The following is a 16,044-nucleotide window of genomic DNA, read 5'->3' on the forward strand; positions in this document are numbered from 1 at the left end:
ACCCCCACCTCTCCATCCTCACTGACACCACCTCAGACATCCTCATCTCCCTAGTGTCCCTGACTCCTATCCTCTCCTTTCTCAGTCCTTTCCCCATATTGTTTCCAACAAAATCTTTTAAAAACTCTTCACTGGCCCTCCATTGCCTCCAGGAAAATCCCACATTCCCCATGTGGCTTAGAAGGCCCTCACTTTTTCCTCTCCAGACACACTGGCTTTTTGGTTATTCATCAGGGCCAGGCATCCCTGCCACAGGGCCTTTGGACGTGCTGTCCTCTGCCTAGAGCACTCTTCATTCCAATACCCTTGTAATTTGCTCCCTCACTTTATTCAGGTCTCTGCTTAAATGTTACTTTCTCAGAAACAGTTTCCTTGGCTACCCTTTACAAACCAGTGCACACGCTTGCACGTGCGCGCGCACACACACACACACACACACATCATTTTCCATCCTTCTCACCTGCTTAATGTTTCTTCAGGGCACTCCTAGCCACTGGCACGTGAAGTTTTTATCTGTTCACTTGTTTAACACCATCTCCCCTACTAGAACAGGCAGCAGGGAATGTGGCATCCCCGATACCTAGGACAGTTTCTGGCTCGTGAGTACACATCAGATACCTACTGAGTGAATAAAGGAATGCTCTAGCCCTGCCTGCCTCTCCTGAGTCGCCTGTCATCACGAAGCCGGTCCCAGACCAGCCTTCAACCATGTCATGCTTACACTAGGAATTCTGCCTGGCACACTAGAGAAAACTTCCACCAGGAGTGTCCTCGACCGCCAGGCCTGGATACGGTCCCTGTGAGCTCTCATGGTGGTAGATTACATACCAACCCTCTGTGTTGGTTCGCAACCTCGGGGTCCCCCGGGTGAAATTCGAAATTAGCCCCCGGAAGCAGAGGGCAAGGAGAGACCGAAGAAAGAGGCAGCCCGCTCCAGATTGGTAGGTGGCAGGTTTAATAAGCAAGAGCACTTAACATTCGACGCTTGTCTTGGACGGCGCAAGACTTGCAGATTTCCACCCCCGCCCACGAGAACCTTAAAGTTTAGATGGAGGCCTTACCTGGCTTCAGGCACGTATCCCTCCAGATGGGCTCAACAGCACACTGCTCGCAACGCTGCGTCCTTGAAAAGGGCTCGCACTGTGGGAACCGTGGGCAGAACGTACATTCCAAGGACGGGGAGGGGCTGGGGAGCCTTCCATTGCCCCGGCCAGCTCGCTGGTCGAGAGGCGGTCACGTTCTCTCCGAGACCTCCTCCAACACTGTGTTGGCCCCAGTGGTGGGACAACCAACCTCTCTTAACTGACCTCCCCCAAACCTAGTAGCCGAGGGAACCGAGCCCTCTTCCGGGGAAGAGCGTCCTGATACCGACGGCGCCGGAAGCTCCTCCTACCGCTGCGCCCCCTGGTGGTCGGACACCCGTCAAGGGTCCCTGGGAGCGGGGATTGTTCCCCCCGGTGGTCCTTACGGGTTTACTCCCCAACTTCAATTGTTATAAAAATGGACCAAAATGAAGATAAAAAGAAACTTGCTGTTGCTGCGAAAACTAAGTGCAATGCTTTTAAGATGACTTAATAAGAAAATAGCTTTGAAAAAACTGCTTTGAACAAGATGTGGACCAAACATACACAGAAGATTGGGGCATATACAGACATTTTTTTGAAGTCTACAATTCTGCACTCATACTATGTAGAAATTGCCAAAACTGAAAGTTACAGATAATAAATTATGAATGGGGTTTAAGCAAAAATGACCACAGAGCCCTGCACTTAAAAATGATGTGTTGGGGCTTCCCTGGTGGCGCAGTGGTTGGGAGTCCGCCTGCCGATGCAGGGGACGCGGGTGCGTGCCCCTGTCCGGGAAGATCCCACGTGCCGCGGAGCGGCTGGGCCCGTGAGCCATGGCCGCTGCGCCTGCGCGTCCGGAGCCTGTGCTCCGCAACGGGAGAGGCCACAACAGTGAGAGGCCCGCGTCCCGCAAAAAAAAAAAAAAAAAAAAAAAAAAGATGTGTTAGTACACATTTCTGTTTTAAGTTAAAACAAGCATGTTTCCTTTTTTTGTAATGACTCCCCACTTTGGCCTATTTTTTCCCCATTAACAGAATCAGCAGCCACACTGGCCACTGGCATGTGGCTGGTGTGTCACCCCTCACATCCGCAAGCCTGGACCGGGTGGCCTTCCCCGTGGTGTCTGGCATCTGGCACTAAGCTGGCACACCATAGGCCCCTGATAAATGCCTGCTGAATGAATGAATGAAACAAATAAGAGAGCTTGGGGAAATATGGCCAATATCCCAAATCCTCAAGCTCTCTTTGGTGCCCTGAGAGAAACAGATCTAAGTTTTCTTTCTCTTTTCTACCAAAGACTTATCTAACCAAAGGGCTACGGAGAGTACTTTCACATTCGATGCATGTAATCTACCACCACAAGATGAGTCTGAGAAAGTAGTCAAACAATCTCGTCGTCTCGTTCGCCGTAAGAAGACGTTAGAAATACACACAGGCTGGATAAAGAGCAAGATGAAGGTAAGTGTGGCAGTTGGTGTTTGCACTTTGCACAGGGCTTTTTTTTTTTTTTTTTGGCCCAGGTAAGACACACACACACACCATCAGGGAGCTGTCAGGACCAATACACAACATGAATACAAACAAGAAAAATACGTCCCATGTATAGAGGCACTCCTGAGTGTATGGGTTATCACAGACTCACTAGGACTTGTACTAGGGGTTGTTGAGACTCTTCTCCTTGTAGGGCCTACGTTAAGCAATTGGGTGGGGTTGGGAGTAGAGGAAAGGAAACATATATTATAATATATAGGTCCCTCCCCTAACAAATTTAAAATCTATATCGAAAAAGCAATCACAGAGGGACTTCCCTGGTGGTGCAGTGGTTAAGAATCCGCCTGCTAATGCAGGGGTCACAGGTTCGAGCCCTGGTCCGGGAAGATCCCGCATGCCGCGGAGCAACTAAGCCTGTGCGCCTGTATGCCACAACTACTGGAGCCCATGTGCCTAGAGCCCCATTCCCCACTCTGTCCTGCCCTGGAGCTTTTGTTCCTGGAGCATCTGTCTCCCAACCAATTTTAAATGTCCTTCCTGCAGCCAGGGGGAAGGTCCTCCCCGAGATCTCTAAGCAAAGGATCCTGCCTAACCCACCATTCACGTAGGCTGCCCAAAAGGCCCATGAGGAGTGGGACATTTGGTTGTTTTTTGTTTTTACAAAGGGGCAATAAATTCCAAATAGTTTGCTGAGTCAGGTAGCACTGTTTATAAGTGTGTGCTGGTGTTCAGGCAAAATCCAGCCCAGCCAGCATCTCTGCAGCAGTCAGGGAGAGATCACAGACAGACAGGAGCCAGGGAGAGCTCAGGGGCAGACAGAGAGACAGCAGTAGGGAGAACTCACAGACAGACGGCAGCTGTCTCATAGCTCAGGGTCCTGCCTATAAGGCACTGTTTCCCTCTAGTAGAACTGAAGGAAGGCCAGAGATGTAGTCTCTTCTCTATTAACTTTTAGCTCTTAACCTCATACTTTGTCCCCAAGCCAACAGTGATGAGATTTGGGCTTTTAGATGTGCTATTTATGATATATTTCCCAGTGAGAGAAAATGTGACAACTCTACCTCCGTGTCAGAGATTTTTCTTTGCCCACGGTGTCCTTATCATTAGGAAAATGTCATTCCATGATAAGTGAATTTGACAAGAAGGAAGCATCTTGAGAAATTCTGGCTTTCAGGTGGCTTTTGAAAATAAGACCTAAAATACAAAATCCTCTCCCGTGAACATTATCTAGAAGCTTCTTACGAGCTATCGATAAGGAAGAAACCAACCATGGATATCCTTATAAAGCACTTTTTTTAGGTTTAAAAAAAAAGAGAGAGAGAGCAGTGATTTGCAGAGTAAATGTGCCAGGTGGCTGGGAGCTTAATGGCTAGAGTCAGTGTGTTTCCATGGGGGTGGGGGGGAAGGGATGGGAGGCAGACTGTGGGAGTCTGGCTCCCCTCTCACTGGATAGGCTTGTGTAAGTCAAGTAGCCTCTCTTAAACATGGATTCATGACAGTGTCTCCTCCATTGGGTCACTGTGTCATGGAAGTAAAGTGCTGAGCGCAGTGCTGGGTAGGGACAAGAGTCAGTTCCAGGATCATCATCATCACCTCACAGAGAGATTCCTGGGCATTTAAAGGCCACACCCTGCAGAGCCCATAGCAGCTCCTCAACCAGCTGCCCCTCTTTCTTTCATTGTCTCGGATTTTGGCATCCTGTTGTGAGCTCTCTTGAACAAAGGATTCTTCAACTGTTAAAATTAAGAGCTCGAAAACCACTGATGTGACATCTATTTAGAGTAACACGGGACACAAGATGACTTCAAAAGGCGTCCTGCTACAAACACCTGGGAAACTTAGACAAAATGTTAAAAGAATCCTTTGAAACGCAGAGTGTATAAGAAAGTGCGGGAGGTAATACCAGAAATAGAAACTGGAAAACGAGAAGAGTGAGAGTGAGAAGAGTGTGGGTGAGGTGGGTGTGTCCTGGTGGAGGGGAGGGGTGGGAAGCAGAAGAACTGTCCTGATAACCCAATGGCTTGGGTTTTAATGCCTGATGGGGACACGAGGGAGTTGGAGGACAGGCATCCTTCTCAAGCACAAGTGAAACAGCTACAATAAGTGATGACACACTCGGCCACAAAACAAGTCACAGAAAACACTAAAGAGCTGATGCCATATAGACTCTGCTCTCTTAACCCGGTGGATTTTAATTGGTAACGATAACATAGCCAAAAGCAACTGGTACATGTGCAAATTTTAAAACACTCTTGTAAATAACCTGTGTGTCAAAGAGGAAATCATATCGAAAATTTGAAAGGAGTCAGAAGGAAATAAAAGGTAAGTATCTACACTTGGAAGAAAGAGCTAAAACAGTATTTTGAGAGAAATGTTATAGCTTTAAATGCTTTTATTAAAGAAGAGGAGGAAGAGGATTGTGAAGAAGAAGAAGAAAGATGGAAATCGACGAGCTCAATGTTCAATTCAAGGAATTAGAAGAAAAATAGACTAATATAGAAGACCCACAGAAAGAAGACGTGTGTAGAAAATAATGATAGGAACAGAAATTGATACACTAGAAAGCAAAGAAATAGAATAAACAAACCAAAAGGCTGGCTCTTTAAAAAGACTAGTAAAACAGGCAAATCTCCAGGCAACGTTGATCCAGAAAAACAAAAAAGAAAAGGTATAAATACTATAAAGAATGAAGACAGGGCTTCCCTGGTGGCGCAGTGGTTGAGAGTCCGCCTGCCGATGCAGGGGACACGGGTTCGAGCCCTGGTCCGGGAAGATCCCACATGCCGCGGAGCAACTAAGCCCCTGCGCTACAGCTACTGAGCCTGCGCTCTAGAGCCCGCGAGCCACAACTACTGAGCCCATGTGCCACAACTGCTGAAGCCCATGCGCCTGGAGCCCATGCTCTGCAACGAGAGAAGCCGCCTTAGTGAGAAGCCTGCGCACCACAACGAAGAGTAGCCCCCGCTCACCACAACTAGAGGAAGCCTACGCGCAGCAACAAAGACCCAACACAGCCCAAAATAAATAATGAATAAATAAATTTTAAAAAATAAAATCAAATCTGCACACACACGTGCACAGAGCAATCCATCTCAGCCTGCTTGTCACATAGACAGGTAAACCCACCTGGAATCCCCAGCAAGTTGGTGGTGGTTACGGGTGGGGGAGTGATGGGTGGGTGGCACATGGGAATCAGAGAGTAAGTAGACTGATCTCAAGCCTTCTAGTGACAACACCATGCTCTGATTAGGGACAATCAGCCCCTGCGAACTTTTCACAGGCTTGTCTCTTCTTCCTAGGTACATCAAGGTGATGCAAAAATCATTCTCTACCCCAGTGAGATTGTCTTCCAAATTCTCTTTCCTGATGGATCAGGCCAGATACAGTATCCACTGGAGCACAGGGACACATATGATGTCTGAAAAGTCTGTGATTCGGGGCCGGGGCATGGGTTTTACTGGGGTCTGCGTCCTCCGCAGGGCTCTGCCCTCTCCAGGGGACCCCAAGGGACTACTTGTGCCTTAACCATCTCCCAGTTATCCATCAGGACACCTGGCTATGCTCATCCTCAGTATAAAAGAGGGAAAGTTCACATACATCATTCTGGAAGACAGTGAAAATATGTGTGTCCGGGCCCTTATCAACAACTCTGGCCATGCCACCTTCTATGATGAAAATGGAAACATCTGGTAAGCTTGGGTCATGAGTCTTAAACACCCCTCCCCGAGAAGAAGCAGTGTGATTAAGGTTTTGATTCCCAGTCTGCACAGCTGTCCTCTCTCTGGGTAAGCCTCTCTTTCTGTCTCTCATTCACTTATGAATTCATTCATCCGACTCACACATGGGGAGATGGGTATCATGATAGGCCAGTAAGACAGGTCCCTGACCTCAGATGACACACTATCCTTTTTGCACCATTGCTTCCCCGCCAGGAAATAGCAATCACGGACCCAGTAAGGTGGGACCCTTTTGGTTTCAGCTCTCTATATCATTTAAGAATCAAACTTCATGAGAATTACCTTAGAAAGACCCAGTGACCCTCTGTTCCAGGTGCCTCTAAGAGGAGGGTATGGTGAGTGCTTTGGAGGGGCGTGTATTGTATTTTAAAAACATAACTTCTAAATATTTCATTGTAACTAACTTAGTTGTTATGTTCCCATTTCTGGTAATGGTGGGAAACCTCATCTTACCAATTCGAGGTAATTCAGTCACTTCAGAATTTTTCTCCACCTCTTTGGTTTAAGAACTCTGTCTTTTCAGGATTTCTCCCTTGCCTTCTGCTCTAATTGGTCATGGAGTGGGAAATGCATATTGTCTTGAACCAACTTTATACTTCTTGATAGTCAAGGCCAAAATTTTTTTAATTCCAAAAAAAGATTTTCATTCTCCAGGCCTTGGTTTTTAAGAATATTTTCTCTGCTATGAGGTTTTTCAACACCATTTCCTAGTTGACTACTTTGTTCTCAGGGGTATCTGCCCTTCCTGGAGGGCACTTTGTATAGAAATTGATGTCTGAAATACTACAAAGCTACAGTAATCAAAACAGTGTGATATTGGCACAAAAACAGACATATGGATCAATGGAACAGAATAGAGAGCCCAGAAATAAACCCACACACCTATGGTCAATTAATCTTCAACAAAGGAGGCAAGAATATACAATGGAGAAAAGACAGTCTCTTCAGCAAGTGGTGTTGGGAAAGCTGGACAGCCTCATGTAAATCAATGAAGTTAGAACACACCTTCACACCATACACAAAAATAAACTCAAAATGGCTTAAAGACCTATATATAAGACATGACACCACAAAACTCCTAGAAGAGAACATAGGCAAAACATTCTCTGACATAAATCATAGCAATATTTTCTTAGATCAGCCTCCCAAGGCAAAAGAAATAAAAGCCAAAATAAACAAATGGGACCTAATCAAACTCATAAGCCTTTGCACAGCAAAGGAAACCATCAACAAAACGAAATGACAGCCTACAGATTGGGAGAAAATACCTGCAAATGATGCAACCGACAAGGGCTTAATATCTAAAATATACGAACAGCTCATAAAACTCAATATCAAAAAAATAAACAACCCAATCAAAAGAAGAAGACTTAAATAGACATTTCTGTAAAGAAGACATGCAGATGGCCAATAGGCACATGAAAAGATGCTCAACATCACTAATTATTAGAGAAATGCAAATCAAAACTACAATGAGGTATCACCTCACACCAGTCAGAATGGCCATCATTAAAAAATCTACAAACAGTAAATGCTGGAGAGGGTGTGGAGAAAAGGGAACCCTCCTGCACTGTTGGTGGGAATGTACACTGGTGCAGCCACTATGGAGAACAGTATGGAGGTTCCTTAAGAAACTAAAAATAGAGCTACCATATGAGTCAGCAATCCTGCTCCTGGGCATATACCCTGAGAAAACCATAATTCAAAAAGAAATATATAGCCCAATGTTCATAGCAGCACTGTTTACAATAGCCAAGACATGGAAGCAAACCAAGTGCCCATCAACAGATGAACAGATAAAGAAGATGTGTCATATTTACACAATGGAATATTACTCAGACATAGAAAAGAATGAAATAATTCCATCTGCAGCAACATGGATGGACCTAGAGATTATCATACCAAGTGAAGTAAGTCAGAGAAAGACAAATATTATATCACTTGTATATGGAATCTAAAAAATAATACAAATGAATTTATTTACAAGACAGAAACAGACAAAAAAAACAAACTTATGGTTACCGAAGGTGAAAGGGTAGGGGGAGGGACAAATTAGGAGTACTGTATTAACAGATACACACTACTATATATAAAATAGATAAACAACAAGGATTTACTGTATAGCCCAAGGAACTATATTCAATATCTTGTAATAACCTATAATGGAAAAGAATCTGAAAAAATATATATAAAACGGAATCACTTTGCTATACACCTGAAACTAACACAATATTGTAAATCAACTCTACGTCAATGAAAAAAAATTTTTTAAAGAAGGGAATTGGTGTCTAAAAGGGGGAAGAAAGTACTGGATACAAGAAGCATCTGGGAGTGGGGACCAGAAACTCAGTCAATTATCTCCAATAGCATCTGCTACATACAGTAGGGCCTCTTCTCCCTAACGACACTTAAATTTTATGGCCACAAGAGACCTAGGGAAAATCTACTTTCACATTCTTGTTGAGGAAACTTAGGGACAGAGAAAATGATGAGTCGTTCGCCCCAAGCCATACATAAAATCAGAGGCGAGCAGTTTTATGGAATTTTGACCCAGCCTGAAGTAAAGCATTCTTTTAAATGATCAAATAAAGTTTGCAAGACAAACAACATCTTATCCCAGCGCATCAAAACCCAAGGGGAACGATGGTGCTCAGAGCTGGGGAATGGCTGCCCCCCGCCTCGAGATTCTGATTCTGTAGGTCTGGGGCGGGGCCTGGAGATCTGCATTCTTTAAAAGCTTCCCAGGGGATTGTAGGGGTTGGCTGGTGCTGGAGCCCAGGCCGGTGTGCCCACCCGTCTCCCAGGGCTGTGGCACCCACTCGGGGCTGTAAGATAAAGACAGGGGACTCCGAGGCAATACATCCCGTCCCCTCCAGGGGGCGGCTGCTGTGTGACACCACAGACCGTTCCTGGGACTCCAGGACAGCCTCAACTCCATGAGGAAATGGGCCCAGAGGTCCTGTCCTGGGGGAGATCAGTGACCAGTGGTTCAACCTCTCTTCCTCTGGGCAGCCCAGCTTCCAGGCCCAGGCACTCGCCTCGTGGTCCCCTCCTGGCCCAGGAGCCCCTAACTTCTCATCTCCCGTCTCTTTCCTTGGGACCTGCAGACCTCTTGCCTTGGAAGTTTTTCGGAGATTGTGTTGACCCCTTCACAGCTCCTGATTCTCCAGAGTGGGAGACATACCTCCCTTTCTAACCCTGGACTCCTCCCTCACGGGGAAACTGGGCCGCTTACAACCAAGAGGCTGTGGGATGTTGAAAGAGAATCGGTTCTGCTCAGAGTGCGCCCCGAAAATCTTAGCAAGGGGCCCGGGCAGCATCCTGCCCCCAGGGCCACAGGCCAGGGCCCGGGCCCCCGAGGGCCTCCGCTCTCACCCGCCGCCCATCAGGGGCCCCCATGGCAGGAGAGCCTCCACAGACGTGTCACTGTTGCTTTTTCTTGCCCTTCCTTCTTGCTGCTGGCCGGGCAGACTGAGTGGGAGAAGAGAAGCGCTCCCACTCCGACTACCCCGACAGGGCTCGGCTGCTCTGCGCACAGGCCGGGAGGCCCCAGGCGGCTGCCCCGCGCTCAGCTGTAAGCAGTTCATTGCCAAGGCTTTCTTACTGCCTCTCCCAAGGGCAGCTGCATCTTCTCTCTCTGGGTCAAGCTCTCATCTCATTTGACTTCAACCAAAGTGGCTCCACGGATGGCTTTTCAGGCATCAGAGACCTGGATGGGAGAGGGACTGTTCCTGCGTAAAGCCTCACACCCATCACACCTGAAAGTTCACACCACGGGTCAGAGCGCCCCAAGCTGCTTCCGCCCGCAGGGGTGGTGGCACCCGAGAAGACTGCTCCCACCGCAGAGGGACTCAGCCCCTGACGGACTTCACGGTCAGAACTGCAGGCCCCTCGTCACTGGGAGAGAGATCCTGTGGCAAAGGCACTCCAAGCCATTTGGGAACATTCAGCTGCTGCACCAGGGCCCCGCCGACCCTCATCACTGCGGAGAATCCCACCTCTCCCCTGGTCCAGCCCCGCCTCCATTCCTCCTTCGCATCACAGGCCCTGGGAAGGATGGAGCGCCAAGCTGACTGGAGGACTGAATACTTCTCGGGTCATTTTTTGATCCCATCTCCTCAGGGAAGACAGAAGGCATGGCTGAAGTTTGCCGGCTGTGTGGAAGCTAAGCATCACCTCCACCCTCCAGACCCACGCTTGAGGAACCGCAGACCAGGCCTCCCTCCAGAGCTCAGGGTCCCACACAGCAAGGGCCCCAGACCTGCCTAAACTCGGGGTCCCTGGTGGTGGGTCCCGCCAGCTCCACAGTTTGGGTCTTTACACCCCCTGAGAAGAAGCCTTCAATTTCACACCATTCCTGGGTGTTCTAGACGCCAGTTTCTTGAGGGAGGCTTAGCCCAGAACTGGATACGTCCAGGCTGAGACAGATCCTAACCCTGGGAAATGGGGAGGGCCTCGTGCAAAAATTCTGATGGGAGCCTTCAAAGGGTTAGAAGCTAGCGGGGATCCGCTCCCCTGCAGAGTGAAAGAAGACTCCTCTTTGCCCTCTCCATCAATGATAATAAGGAGATCCTAATGTTCAACGACTTACTGCTTTGTACAGGCACTTAATCCTCACAAATACCCTATGAGTAAAGCACTGTTATTATCTGCATTTTACTGAGGCACAGAGAGGTTAAGTAACTGGCCCAAGGTCACACAGCTTGCAAATGGCAGAGCCGAGCTATGAACCTAGAAACTCTGGCTCCAGAGCCCAGGTTTTTAATACATTACATGCATCACAGCCTCTTGTCAAGGTAAAGAGGGATGTGATTGGACAGGCTGGGCCCCATGGTGAAGGGACTTAATAGTTTGCACTCGGCTCGATGGGCAGTGGAAAGCAACAGGAGGACCTAGCGCTGGGGAGTGACCAGAAGAAGTTCTCCTTATTGGAAGTGAACAAGGCAGCCGTTAGCAGGCCTGAGCCGGCCTCTCCCTCCCAGTGTCCTACAAGGCCCCTGAACACCCCAGACGAGGCCTGGCAGGTGGTCTGAGTAATCCGGGCTCCCCCAAACCCTACCTTCTCCTGACTAACCCAGGTCCCAGATTCTCTTCCCTTCTGCATTTGGCTCCCGAGAGAAGTTGCTACCCATCAGCACCAATTCTCAAGACGGCCCCGGTGGGATTCAAAAAGCAGAAGCCAGGGCAGAGGGCTGTGGTGGGCTTGAAATGCCAGGAAGGGACGGCTCAAAGGAGAGCAGGGCCTGGGCTGAAAGAGGGAGGAGCCCACCACCCCTCGCTCACCCACAGCTGTTTCCGCGGGCGCCAGGCACAGTGCGGGGCAGGGGCCACCCGGGAGCCAGGCAGAGGTGGACCCTTCCCTCCGGACCACAAGTTACATTTCCATTTTAGTGGGACGGACGGATGATAAGCAAACCCAGTCGATTCTCATTATTCGAGATAGTTCCGTTCTATAAGGTCTGCAGAACATGAACTAGCAAACCCTGAACCATCGCTCCCAGGGGAAAGATGCAAATGCACACATTTCACATAGAGTCACAAACACGCACAGAGCACTGAAGGATTTGAGTTGCCTGATGTGCGCATTCCCAGCTGCTTTGCCTTCTTAATTCAGCTCTTGACGAGGGAACCAGAGGATGGAGCCAGGAGGAGCAGGGCACGTGGCAGCAGCAGCTTCAGTTCTGGGGCCACCGGCTGGAATCTGCCAGGATGGGTTGTTTCTAGTATGTACGGTTATCTGTGTGATAGATACACACACCTATTTCCCCAGGGAGCAGTGGTTCAGTATTCGCTAACTCTGTGTTTGAGGCAACTTTACAGAACCCAACTACACCAAATAAAGAGAATCAATGTGTATTAGTAAATCATAGGAAGGAAATTAACAAAGAGATGGAGATAGTCATATCGGGACTCGGGGCTTCAGGAAGGGCCTCTCTGAGGAGGTGACATTTAAGCTGGGGCTTACAGCATAAGCAGGAGGGAACCACGCCAAGCAGGGTGGGGAGACCTCTCCAGGCAGAGGGAACAGCACGGCAAGGCCATGAGGAGTTCGAGAGCATGTGTGACCCGGGAACGGAAAGGAGCAATTGGGTGTGAGGGGCCAGGAGCACCAGAGGAGGCTGAACATGGACAGGCCAGGGCCGAAGGGCTGCACCTAGATGGGTTCACCTCCTTGTTGGCATTTCTCCCACCTGCCAAGGCCCCATGTTGGGGGAAAAGAGCACGGGTGGGAGGGAGGGAAGGAGGGGCGGCCTTGCACCCCCGGGAGAGGCTGTGCCCTCGCCCCCAGGGCCCAGTGCTGTGGCTGACTGATGCCTTCTTGGTCTAGGTTGAACCTGAGCCCAAACCTGGGATACTACTTCACCAGAGACAAGTACCAGAAGGCCTGGAACTGGTGGGATCTGAACCTCCACATCCATGCACCCCCCGTCCAGCCCATCTCCTTGAAAATCAACCAGTACATCAAGGTACAAATAAGGAGCCAGGATAAGATCATCTTCCGCTTCATCCACAAGCAGCAGCACATTTGCTTAAACCTAGGCACCAAGTACAAGGTAAGGTCTCAACTCCCCATGTCTCCTGCCAGGTGGGGAACTACCTGCACGCAGGCCACTGCTGGCTTGAACTGGTCCACGCCCAGGCCTCCAGGCCATGTTTTTCAACACTCCAACCCCTAGGGAAACGAGGCCCCCTTCCCTGACCTGATGCTTGACCATATACAAAGCAATCATTTAACTTCCGAACACTTATCACTTAACATAAGATTCAGAGCTGAGGAAACTGACATTCTCATCCCAGCAAGACCCAGACACGCTCCAAGGGAGCCCCAGATGGATGTGGGGCTCGTAGGCAGACACCATGAGGGCCTCACTCTCCTGCTGTGCTAGGGAAGCCAAGGGGAGAAGCTGGACGCCCCCAGGAGGGCACAGCCTTTGGAAGGCAGGTCACACCAGGGCCCAGCAGCTGGCCACCCTTTGGTTTGGGGTCAGGTTGGGATGTGGCCACGGGCACAGGCCAAGTGAGTGTCTTGGGGAAGCAGCAGCAAGGTTGCTGGTGGTAGGGCTGGGTTCACAGATTCGCCCTGGAGAGTGACGTTTCCAGGGAAGGCTCGGTCATGGCCACAGGGTCCTAATCCTGACGCAGGGGGAGCTTGGCACCCAGGTAGCATTAATCCTCACGAGCCGCCTGTGAATTCCCACAGTACATTACCCCGGCGGTGCTGAGCGAAATGAAGAAGGAAGCAGTCCTGGAGATGGAATTCAGTTCAACGGCTCAGAAGATCCAGATCCTTCTAGGGAAAATGAGGACGATCCTGAGTACACTGACCACCTCTGATTTGGAATGCTTCATACAGGGCAGCAAGATCTGGCCAACAAGACAATATGAGTTGGAGGAGGAACTCTCATCTTCCAAGCTGGGGCAGTCACCAAATTGTGCTGCTTCGGCACGTGCTGAATGTTCCCGGGAGGTGGAGGTGTCCAAAGCCCCGAGGAAACCCCCAAAGCCCTAGTTCATATCTTGTGGGAGCTGGTTTGTAATTTGGGACCTATCACAGCTCCTTGATTTGGAGAAAAAAAAAAAAAGTTTTTCAGGGGCAGAGAGGGGCTGACAGAGTCTGTGGCTGGGCACAGAAGAGACTTAATCATGCGCCCTGCCAGCATTAGAAGCCAATTGTTTCAGCAGACAATACATGCCAACACCTGTCCCGCTTGCTTCTACTGCACATGAGTGCAGATGTTCTTTTGTGACTTTCCCATGCTTGGGTTGACTCAGGACACAGACTATCTCAAAGCCTAGCTCTGCCCACTGTTGGCTGTGTGACCTTGGGCAAGTAGCTCTCTGCCTCAGTTTTCTCATCTGTAAAATGGGTCTAGAAATAGTAGCTTCACAAACACCCCCGCCAAGACAGAGGGACGCCCAGTCAGCAAAGCAGCACCAGCCTGCAGCCAGTCCCCCACACCAGGAGCCCAAAAGGACCCACACTTAAACTCTCTTCAATAGCTGGGCCCCTTTTGGTCACTGGTTACAGTCACCAACTCAAATAGGTAAAGCAAAATGGGAAACGTGTGATCTGGATGGAAGATGCAATGGGTCTCAGAAAGGACTGGCATGTGGGAGGGCCCCAGGAGCCAGGAGGACTTTCGTTCTCAGCTCTGCGACACTGGTCTTGTTCCAAAGACGTGTTTTCTATGCATCTCAGTTCACATGGCTTTGTCTCCTGGTCTCTCTCAAAAGATCCCAGTGGTCTCTATTGGCCTGGCTTGATCAGGAGGCCACCCTTGGTGTGATCCAGTGTGGTAAGGGAGGGTGGGGTTATGTCTTAGGCTCCTAGTCGATGTCAAGCATGGAGAGGGGCAGTAGTTTCTAGAAAAGGGGGACTCAGGAGCTGGGCAATCTCCGATAGCGTGCCTTTTATATGTCCCTGGGACACTGCAAACTTCCCAGGATGGCCTCAACTACAGCCTGAACCAAGAGTGCAGGAAACACCTCCTTCCCGGCTCAGCCTAGCAATTAGCCAGCTCATCCCAGCTGTGAACAGCCAGCCCAGCCCCACCTTCGCAGCCCCGCTCTCCAGCCGATCCCACACTGCGCTCACCAGTCTCGTCCTCACCCCAAATCCCGACAACTGCGCGCCTGGGGTGGGACCAGGGTGGTCAGGCTGGCAGTAGTGGGGTGTCGCACGGTCACTTCCCCCGTGTGACTATCACACCTTGTTGGCAAGTAGCATCATCAGCTAAGACAACAGGTACTTTGTTGCCAGGTAGTGACCGCTGGGGAGCAGACCGTCACAGGCCACACAGTGCTTGGGTTGACTCAGGACACAGCCATTCTAGGGACCTTGTTAGTTTACACCTCCGCTGGCATGGGCAGAGGTCCCTTCTCTTACCAGGCCCTGGAGACAAGGAGCTCCGGAGTCGCGTCTCGCAGCAAACAAATCCTCCCGAGCCTGCGTGCATCTCAGAGCCCCGACGTTCCTCCCACGTGTGCCCGGGAAGCAGACAGCCCTGGTGGGGGTCTTGGTGCCACCACCCGCCAGCTGTGCGACCTTGGCCACGGCAGTGAGCCCCTCTGGGACTCCGTTTCCTCCTCTGGAACAGGAGGGCAACCACCAACACACCTTAGAGAGTTAGAGTGAGAATGAAAGCAGGTGGCGTCAGTGAAGCGCTCAGCGTGGCGCTGCACAGGTGTGGGCACTTTATTATCATCCGTCAGTGCCTCTCCCTGGTCTTTCTCCTTCCACAAAACCTGAAGACATGACTCACCCCATTAACACGGAGACTGTCAGCAGGTGGCCTCACAGAGGCATTGTGCTCTGTCAGCTCCCTGTTTTAAATATTCTATTGCCAACGTGTATTTCACGTCGATTTTAGGCATTTCCAGCCTCTCTTGTAGCTGCTGCTCTGTTCGAGTGTTATCACCGGCCAGACACAATTACCCAGCACCCAGGGACTGTTTCATAAGGAAAAGGGAGTTACCTCACAGATTGTGAAGGAAGTAGCGAAAGTAGCCAGATGACCGGGAACTATAAAAATCCGGCCCCCACCCTCTGTATTAGTTTGCTAGAGCTGCTGTAACAAAAAGGACCACACACTGGGTGGCTTACACAACAAAAATGTATCATCTCACAGTTCTGGAAGCCCTAAGTCCAAGATCAAGAGCGTGGGAAGGATGTGGCCCAGGCCCGTCTCCCAGCTTCTAGTAGTTCCTTTGTCTTTGGCAGTTTTCACATGGTGCTCTCCCTGTGTGTA

The 16,044-nt window shown here is 49.8% G+C and overlaps 1 protein-coding gene across 1 annotated transcript in view; it reads left to right on the forward strand.

The window, feature by feature from the left end:
- The window catches only part of ERICH6B (glutamate rich 6B), a 36,029-nt gene that overhangs the window by 19,700 nt on the left and 285 nt on the right, over window positions 1–16,044 (forward strand). The window contains exons 5-9 of the mRNA XM_060129561.1: window positions 5,858–5,943; window positions 6,095–6,247; window positions 12,624–12,849; window positions 13,497–13,650; window positions 15,459–15,480. Of these exons, the coding sequence (XP_059985544.1) occupies window positions 5,858–5,943; window positions 6,095–6,247; window positions 12,624–12,849; window positions 13,497–13,650; window positions 15,459–15,480 (641 nt within the window). The remainder of the gene's footprint in view (window positions 1–5,857; window positions 5,944–6,094; window positions 6,248–12,623; window positions 12,850–13,496; window positions 13,651–15,458; window positions 15,481–16,044) is intronic.

The sequence above is a fragment of the Lagenorhynchus albirostris genome, chromosome 18, assembly GCF_949774975.1.
Source record: "Lagenorhynchus albirostris chromosome 18, mLagAlb1.1, whole genome shotgun sequence".
NCBI lineage: Eukaryota > Metazoa > Chordata > Mammalia > Artiodactyla > Delphinidae > Lagenorhynchus > Lagenorhynchus albirostris.